We start from the raw sequence: 8,957 nt of genomic DNA, 5'->3' as shown, positions 1-8,957 counted from the left end.
CTATTGTTGGTCAATCATTACTGGATATTTTCAACTTTATAAATATGTGGTGGACTAGTCGTCATCTATTAATTTTCAGTAACTCAATACGAGACAACATACAATATGAGTATTAAGGTACTGTAAGTTAAAATATTTTTTTATTTGATTACACAGGAAAGTAGTACATGTTGTAAAAAAAAAAAATTCTAAATCAGACTTTATTTCTTTTATGTTTTTCGTATATTCGAATAAATTCTTCTTTCGTGCGTATTGTACTTTTTATGACAAATTAATCAATTCATCATATTAAAAATGCATCTTAATTAGCTGAACTGCAATCACGACTCATGAAGCATGACAGATGATGGAGACATTGCTGTTGTTGGCATTGGATGCCATTTTCCTGGAGGTAAATGTTTGTTTAACAGTGTGCAGTATTTTATTAATATTATGAATCTTGTATCATTATTAATGTGTTACTTTAGACAGTGTACTATTAGTAGCAGCTTTGGACTTCATTTTCAGATATCATTTTCCCATTGTATATTCTGTTTCAGGTGAAGGACTTGAACATTTCTGGAAGGTCCTACTTCAGGGCAAGAATTGTACAGTGCAAATACCAAATGAAAGGTTTGACCTCTCTGAGTGGTACGATCCAGATGACAGTAAGGCAGGAAGATCATGCACAGCAAAAGCAGCACTTATTGATGGGTAAGAATTCAAATCATATTGCCTTAAAAGAATGTTCTGGTTCAGTACAAGTGAAGCTCATTTGACAGCATTTGTGGAATAAAGTTGATTATCAAAAAATTAAACTTGACACATCCCTCTTTTTCTTTAAAAAAACAGAAAAGCAAAACTCGAGGTTACAGTGCGGCACTTACAATGGAAGTTTTTACAATTTTAAGTGTTTAAACACAGAAGTGTGAAGCTTATAACTTTATAAAAGCACTTACATGAATTCTTCTGTTAAAACTTGTGTATTATTTGAGCTGTAAAGTATAAATTGTCATTTTTACAGTCGTTTTAGGGTTTGTTGACATTACAATGTCATGGTAATGAAGTTGTAAAACTGGCTATAACTTCACACAGAAATGGTTAGTAAGTGATTTTATCTGACTAAAATAATGTTAACATGCATATTGTTAATGTCTTGTGGCATCTTGAACTACGCATTCTGATATCAATCAGCCAATGGGGCTAAAGACATACTTGTCCCTCATTGTCATATGCACAGAGCAATACATAAAATCAAATAGAAAATAAATGCAAAAAAGAAAAATACAGAAATAAAATGTAATAAATACTAAAATGTACAAAAAAAATGAATACAGAAATTATTAATGGAGGGATCAATAATATAAATAATTTGTTTTTTATTTTAATTCTCAAATATTCAAAATCAAATTAATTGTATTATCATACCCGAATTCCCAAAGCAATAATTCTTAATCTTTACTTTTTATCTTGTGTAGTTTAAATGAGTTTGACCACAAGTTCTTTGGCATCACTGAAGCTGAATCAATAAACATGGACCCTCAACACAAACTTCTGCTGAAGTGCACATACAGAGCACTAGAGGATGCTGGAATGCCAATGGAAAAGGCCAGTGGAACTAGAACAGGAGTGTTTTTGGGTAACATGACCTATCTAATTAATACATCCACCTGTAAAATTGCTGTTTATTGTCTGAAGATTTTGGAATCGCTTATTATTATACTCAGTCTCAACAATTGCACTTGTGTCATAATTCATGTTACAAAAGGGAATAAGAAGGATAAAATAAATGTTTGCCATGACAATCAAAATATGTGTCAGGGGTTTTTCAAGACATTAATTATTAAATGATGTTCTCAAGTTAACAAAAACAAAATAATGATAAATCACTGTTTCCAACACCTAGTTTAACATGACATTTTTCTTTCAGGTCTAATGAACAGAGACTTTGAGTTGAGCAGTATAAAGGTCAGCCCAAAACACATAGACCACTCCTTTGGTACTGGTAGTGCTATGAGCATAGCTGCCAACCGCATCTCCTACATATTCAACTTTACTGGTCCCTCAATTTCCATTGACTGTGCCTGTTCCTCATCACTTGTTGCCCTTCATTTAGCATGTCAAGCCATAAGACAAGGTAGTTTTTTAAAATATTAAATAAATTATGGACAAACATTTATCTTTAGTTTTGAAACAACACTTTATGTTAATACTAGTTAATTATAAAGGATTGTCACATTCCACCTTTGAAATACTGAATTTTTACTTTAAATGAATATTTTGGATTAAATTCTACTGCACACTAGCAGCACCAAATGAAATTGCAAGAATAATGATTGTTTTCAAACTCATCTTTGCCTCAGATGGCTGTGAAATGGCAATGTGTGGAGGTGTGACTTGCATATTAGAGCCAACTGTCTTTGTGGCTCTCACCAAGGCAAAGATGATCTCCCCTGATGGCACCAGTAAACCCTTTAGTAACAAAGCAGATGGCTATGGAAGAGGTGAAGGCTGTGGCATTATTCTGCTAAAACCTTTGAAAAAAGTAAATCAAAATGATTTCATAAAAGTATTTTGCTTCACACAAAACATAATGAAATTCACCATTTGAAAACTACTCCAACCAACAACTTTGTTATCTGTATTCTCATAGGCTCTCCAAGACAACGATCATATTTGGGGCATCATCAGCAAAACTGCAGTAAATCAAGATGGCCACACTGTTACCCCAATCACCAAGCCATCCATGCTACAGCAGGAGGAGCTGCTTAGAAAAATCTATTCAAAAGATTCTGACCTGACCAGTGTTCAGTACATTGAAGCTCATGGAACTGGGACTCCAGTTGGAGATCCAATAGAGGCAGGTAGTATCTCAAAAGTAATTGCCAAAATGAGACCTCATGAGTCAGGACCACTCCTCATTGGTTCTGTTAAGAGCAATATTGGACATACAGAATCTGCAGCAGGAGTTGCTGGGCTTATAAAGGTTCTCTTGATGATGAAACATGAAACCGTTGTGCCTTCAGTGTTCTATTCACCAGAAAACTCCAGCATAGATGCTAAATCTCTCAATCTAAACATCCCAACAACAGCAGAGAAATGGGTCAGTGATGGCAATGGGAGGACTGCAGGAATCAATAACTTTGGGTTTGGTGGAACAAATGCACATGCAATTGTCAGACAGTATGTGCAGTCAAAAAAAACAAGTGCTCAGCTCAGTAAATCACATCAGTATTTTGTGCTTTCCGCAGCCTCAGAAAAATCCATGAAAAATATAATTGAAGACACTGCTAAACAGATAAATGAACAAAACATATCAGATCTACAGGCTTTAGTGTACACATCTGCCTGTCGAAGGAGTCATTTGAAACACAAATATAGGAAAGTCTTTCAGACATCATCCTTGATAGATCTAAAAGAGAGACTGACTTCTGCTCTGGAGAAAAATTTTAAACCATCAAAGCCAGACTCCAAGTTAGTTTTTGTCTTTTGTGGAAATGGTGTGGCGTATCGTGGTATGTGCAAGCAGCTCCTCAAAATGGAACCTGTTTTCAGACAAGAAGTCATTAAGATTGAAACTATGATGCAAAGCTACAGAAGTTTGAACCTGATAGAGAGGTTGGAAAGTGAATCTGACACCAGTGATGATTTCTCTGATCCACAGATTGTCCAGCCTCTCTTGTTTGCTATTCAGGTTGCTCTTGCCATTCTTTTGAAACACTGGGGCATAAGTCCTGATGCTGTTCTCGGGCACTCCATTGGAGAGGTTGCTGCAGCTCATTGCTCTGGTTTGTTGTCACTTGAGGATGCAGTAAAGGTCATCCACTATCGCAGTTCTCTCCAAAGCACTGTGACAGGAGGGAAAATGCTTGTTGTCAGCAATATGGCTGTGACTGAAGTCTTGAAAAACCTTCAATCTTACTCAGGAAGGGTTTGTCTGGCTGCTTTCAACAGCCCACAGTCATGCACCCTTTCAGGAGAGGCAGATGACATTGACAGATTGCATCAAAATTTGAGCAACTCACCCAGAGGAAAAGATCTGTTCCTCCGCATTCTAGATGTACCTGCTGCATATCACAGCCACAAGATGGATCCCATTGTATCCAGAGTGAAGGAGAGCATAGGCTCATTACAGGCACACGGTCTGGAGACAGAATTGTTCTCAACAGTCACAGGTGAAAGTTCATGTTCCTCTGATTTTATTACTGGTGAATACTGGGCAAGAAATATCCGGGAGCCAGTTACATTTGAACAAGCTGTAAGGTCAGCAGCTAAAAACAAGAGGAATGTGATCTTTGTTGAGATTGGTCCAAGAAGATCTCTTCAGAGGTACATCACTGAGACTCTGGGAAATGATGTTACTGTGCTTCCCTCAGTGCAGCCAGATAAAGATCATGAGACAATGCTTGCTAACGTGTCCAAACTGTTTGAGCTTGGGGTCAGTGTGGACTGGGAAATGTTCTACAAAGGTTTTGAAACTGAATCAATTCCCTTCCCGAGGTACCACTTTGACAGTGTGAGAAGAGATGTCTTTCCTTCTACTTTGCAGTTGGTTGGTGCCATCAGAAACCATCCAGTAATTACACAAACGAGTTCAGACAGCCCAGTGTTCAACTGTGATTTATCCTCAGATTCAGTCGCGTTCCTGCAGGACCACAAACATAATGGTATTGCCATCATACCAGGGGCATTTTATGCTGAGCTGGGTTTAGCAGCTGTCATGACATATGTAAAACCTAAGGTTCCACTCAGTTCACTGCACCTCAGCATCACATTTAAGAGTCCATTCGTATTCACTCCGAATGCACCAGACATAAAAATACAGCTGGATCCATCAGACAATTCAAGAGAGAAAACATTTAATTTCAAAATTCAATCTACCTCTGCAATCTATGCATCTGGCTTAGTAGAAGCAAAACCCGGCAGAGTACCTGAAGAGCAGTTCATTTCCCTGGACTCTGTTTTCAAAAGATGCACATTCATCATGAGTACTGAGGAGCTTTACAAACACCTTAATCAGACAGGATTTGAGTATGGCTCTGTCTTCCGAAATAAGGCAGATGTTTATTGTGGAGAAGAATTTAGGGAGTGTATATCTTTTCTGAGAATCCCAAAGGAATTATTGCCCGAGCTTCATGACTATTACATTCATCCCGTGGTCTTAGATTATGTCATGCAGCTTATTACTGGAACTATAATACAAGGGCATTCACCAAGACCTCACTTTCCAGCACAAATAGGTGGCCTGACTGTATTTGAACCACTGCAAGAGGAGATGGTTGTATATTTGAGAGCAATGCATGTGGGTGAAGATTATTTTGAAATTTGTGGCTGCTTGACCAACAAACAGGGCAAGGTTTTGATTGAGCTCAGGCATGTGAAGATCAGAATGCTTGGAAGTCATTATCGGGTAGTTGAGGAATACTTCTACCACAATAGCTTCAGTATCATCTCTGAAGATGCCACACCTGATAAATCAATCAAGGCATTGGTCTTTTCTGATGAGGTAGGGATCTCTGAAGCTTTGCAAATGTACTTGGACCCAACATCTAGAGATATATCTTCATCACACAGCAACACACTGTTGGAATGTGGACTTGAACCGGTTTTGTCAAAACTGAAAATATCAAATGTGAAGAAAAACTTCCAGGAACTTTTGTTCTTGTGGGGTGTTGCAGACCTAACCCTCTACAAATCAGAGGGTGTCTTGGACAGCATGGCAGGGTGTTGTGAGATTTTCAGAAAGATCACTGGATATCTCAAAGTTATTAAATTCCCAGGCGTTATCAGAGTAATAACCCATAGGTCCTCAGAGAGTTTAGTGGACTATATCAGTCCTGGCTTTGTGTTGTTAGGCATGACAAGAGCCTGTGCAGCAGAGTTGTCAGAACTCTCCTTCCAGCTGATTGACTTGGGCTCCGTCTCTTCTGAAGACATCAGCGCATTGGCTGAGGTCCTAAGATCGTACCCCTGTAGCAAATATCCAGAGCTGGTGGTTAAGGATGGCAAGATCCTCAAACCTGAAATCACCCACACTCCATTGCCAGTTGTGGAAAACTCTGCAAGGAGCATTGATATGTTGCATGATGATGTCTTTATCCTGCAAACATCTGATCCATACACAATGACAAATTTATCAGCTACTCAAATGGATAAATCCCTTGAACCAATCCCAGGAGAAAGTATTGAAGTTCACCTCAGTAAAATCTGTGTGCATTCATCAGACTACTTTCCAGTCAGCATTTCTGACTTTAAGTATGGCCAGACAATGTATTGGAACAAGCACACAACTCAAAACCATAAGATTCTAGCATTTGACTGCAGTGGGATTGTCACAGCTGTTGGTAAAGATGTTGGCAAACTGAAAGTTGGGGATCACATTGTGTCATGTTACCCTGTGGCTGCCACATCCAAAGTTGTTCTCCCAGCATCCGTTTGCTATAAAACAAAAAAACTTTCATTCCTGAAGGACATTCCTTGTGTATCCTACATGGTACTGGCATGGGAGATCTTGCATGGAGCTCTACCTAAAGTGAAACAACCAAAGAAATTGTGTATTTTCTCCCTTGTCCCTGACTCAGCACTGGTGAAAGTCTTAACTTCTACAGCAAACAGATCAGGCTGGAATGTAAGAGTGAGCACACAGGCTGATCAGATGTCTTGTGATCTTAGTGAGGTTGATGGAGCAGTCCTTTTCCCTCCCTTTAATGAGAAGACCATTGAAAAAGTTAACAATGTCACTGGCATCAAGGACATTGTTCTAGTCTATGACAACCAACCAAACTTCACTGTTAATCCAAAAACTTACAGAGGGACAAATTATAAAGTCCACATTCATTTTCTCTTCATGTCTCGAATAATGCAGCAATCGTATCTGCATGTACAGATGCCTAAAATGTATCGCTGGCTAAAATCATTGCATTTGGGTGGAAAGTCCTTGGCTTTGGACACAACAACTTTTCAAAAAGTGAAATCTAAAGACAGTGAGCTTCTGTCTGTATATGAATCAGAATCATACTTCTCATGCCAGATTATGCAGATTATTATACTGAAGAGTGATCCCAAGAACCAGCTGTCTGACATTCCAGTGATGCCCAAACAAAGTCTTTTCCAGAAAAATGCTGTCTATGTTGTAACAGGTGGTCTCACTGGGCTGGGGTTTGAGACAGTGAAGTTCATCGCTCAGAAAGGAGGAGGGAACATTGTCATTTGGTCTAGGAGTAATCCAAGCCCTGAGATTCAAGAAGAGATAAAGAATTTGAGCAATCATTTTGGTTCTGTCATTAAGTCTCTACAGTGTGATGTTTCATTATTTGAGCAAGTTCAGCAGGCCATTGCTAACATTGGAAAATTGCTTCCATCCAGTCCCATCAAAGGAGTCTTTCACAGTGCAGTTGTCCTGCACGATGGGCTGATTGAAAACCTTGACAAATCTCTTTATGAGAAAGTTATGAGACCAAAGGTGAATGGAGTGCTCAACCTTCACCATGCTACTGAACACTGCAATCTGGATTACTTTGTGTGCTATTCCTCCATCTCTGCCTTCATTGGGAATGCCTCTCAGACAAATTATGCTGCTGCTAATACGTTCATGGACACTTTCTGTCAGTACCGCAGAAACCTTGGGCTTTCTGGACAGTCTATCAACTGGGGGGCTTTGAATCTTGGCCTCCTATTGAACAAAGTGCATTTCCAGAGATTTCTGGAGGAAAAAGGAATCATGCTACTGGAAGTCCCAGAAATTCTTGAAGGTCTTGAGCAATGCCTCTTGATCAACAAACCTCAACAGGTTGTCTGCAAATTCAATTTCAAAAACAACTGGAACAACGTCCTCAGTCTAAACAAGTCTTTGAATGCACGGTTATTCAAACTAACAGAGGAAGCAATGAAGAAGGCCAAACTGACCATAGGTAGACCTGAGCAACCCATCACATCACCACTTGAATATGTAAGGTACATGATCAGTGAAACGATTGGGATTGCGATAGATGAACTGAATGATGATATGCATCTTTTCGATTTGGGCATTGACTCAATGTTAGCCATGACTCTCCGGAATGTGATCTTCAAGGAACGAGCTGTGAATATTCCTCTAGTGACTCTGCTGGATCCAAACAGTACACTGTCAACTCTCATTAAAATCCTGGAAGGGAATTGTGTTGGAGAATATCAGAGCGAAGATGAGAGCACATCCACATACCTCTAATGATTAATTTTATGTCCTGTGGACAGAGCCATAGTAAACATTTCACAAAAGTGTCCGTTTTGTAAACTCTGTGAGAAATGTATAACACTTCTGAAGTAACTTAGACATGGATTTATTTATATCCATCTGCACCCTTAAATTTAAGACAAAAATTAAATCTTATAATTAAGTCCACAAATAGTTAATATTGATCAATAAAGCATTTAGCAGATCCATTTCATGTTGGGTAAAACTACCTTAACTTAATTACAGAAACTTTTAAATACACTTGAGGTTAAACAACTTTCCCATTTAGAAGCAACTGTTAGTTCTGGGTGGCCCCTACTGGAATTCTATAACCAGCAGACCAGATCATTTTTATATTTACTCTTCAAAGCATGGTCCTGTGTGAAAGAGTGCATACTGGACATGGTGCTTTACATGTGTTTTCCATAAAGAACTAATTAATTGTATTCATGGTCATTGATTTTCTAAAAGATACAAAGAAAGAAAGTTATGATCAGTCTTTTAATAGCTTTTTGTTTCGTAAATTGTAAGTGCATCTTTGTTTTTCTAGCAAAAGAGATCACCATGTTAGATAACATTTGCAATAAGTTTTGATCAGAGAAAGAAGTCTATGCATCAAATTCTGTTTTATAATATTATCAGTATATTAAGCTTTGTGTTGTTATTTTAAATGGCCATTTGGTTTACAATTACACCAATTTAGTGTTCACCCTGTAATTAACTGTTTGATTAAATATTTTCAAACCCTCAATGACTCAATAAATGA

General features: G+C 38.3%; 1 protein-coding gene across 1 annotated transcript; it reads left to right on the top strand.

Annotated features, from left to right (window-relative positions):
- Positions 1-269: 269 nt before the first annotated feature.
- On the top strand, positions 270-8,957 carry LOC127657568 (uncharacterized). Its single transcript, XM_052146424.1, has 6 exons — positions 270-391; positions 540-693; positions 1,458-1,618; positions 1,910-2,116; positions 2,343-2,524; positions 2,633-8,957. Exons 1-6 carry the CDS (start codon positions 337-339, stop codon positions 8,183-8,185), a joined length of 6,312 nt encoding a protein of 2,103 aa, XP_052002384.1. The 5' UTR covers positions 270-336; the 3' UTR covers positions 8,186-8,957.

This window comes from Xyrauchen texanus, chromosome 17 (assembly GCF_025860055.1).
Source record: "Xyrauchen texanus isolate HMW12.3.18 chromosome 17, RBS_HiC_50CHRs, whole genome shotgun sequence".
Lineage (NCBI taxonomy): Eukaryota > Metazoa > Chordata > Actinopteri > Cypriniformes > Catostomidae > Xyrauchen > Xyrauchen texanus.
The sequence above is the reverse complement of the archived record's forward strand: the minus strand, read 5'-3'. Positions and strand labels throughout refer to the sequence as shown.

Excerpts from the sequence above, each read along its gene's own strand:
- LOC127657568 (XM_052146424.1), top strand. The coding sequence starts at position 337 with ATGACAGATGATGGAGACATTGCTGTTGTTGGCATTGGATGCCATTTT. Across the intron at positions 1,619-1,909 it reads TAGAACAGGAGTGTTTTTGG|GTCTAATGAACAGAGACTTT; the intron begins GTAACATGACCT and ends TTTTTCTTTCAG. Across the intron at positions 2,525-2,632 it reads TGCTAAAACCTTTGAAAAAA|GCTCTCCAAGACAACGATCA; the intron begins GTAAATCAAAAT and ends GTATTCTCATAG.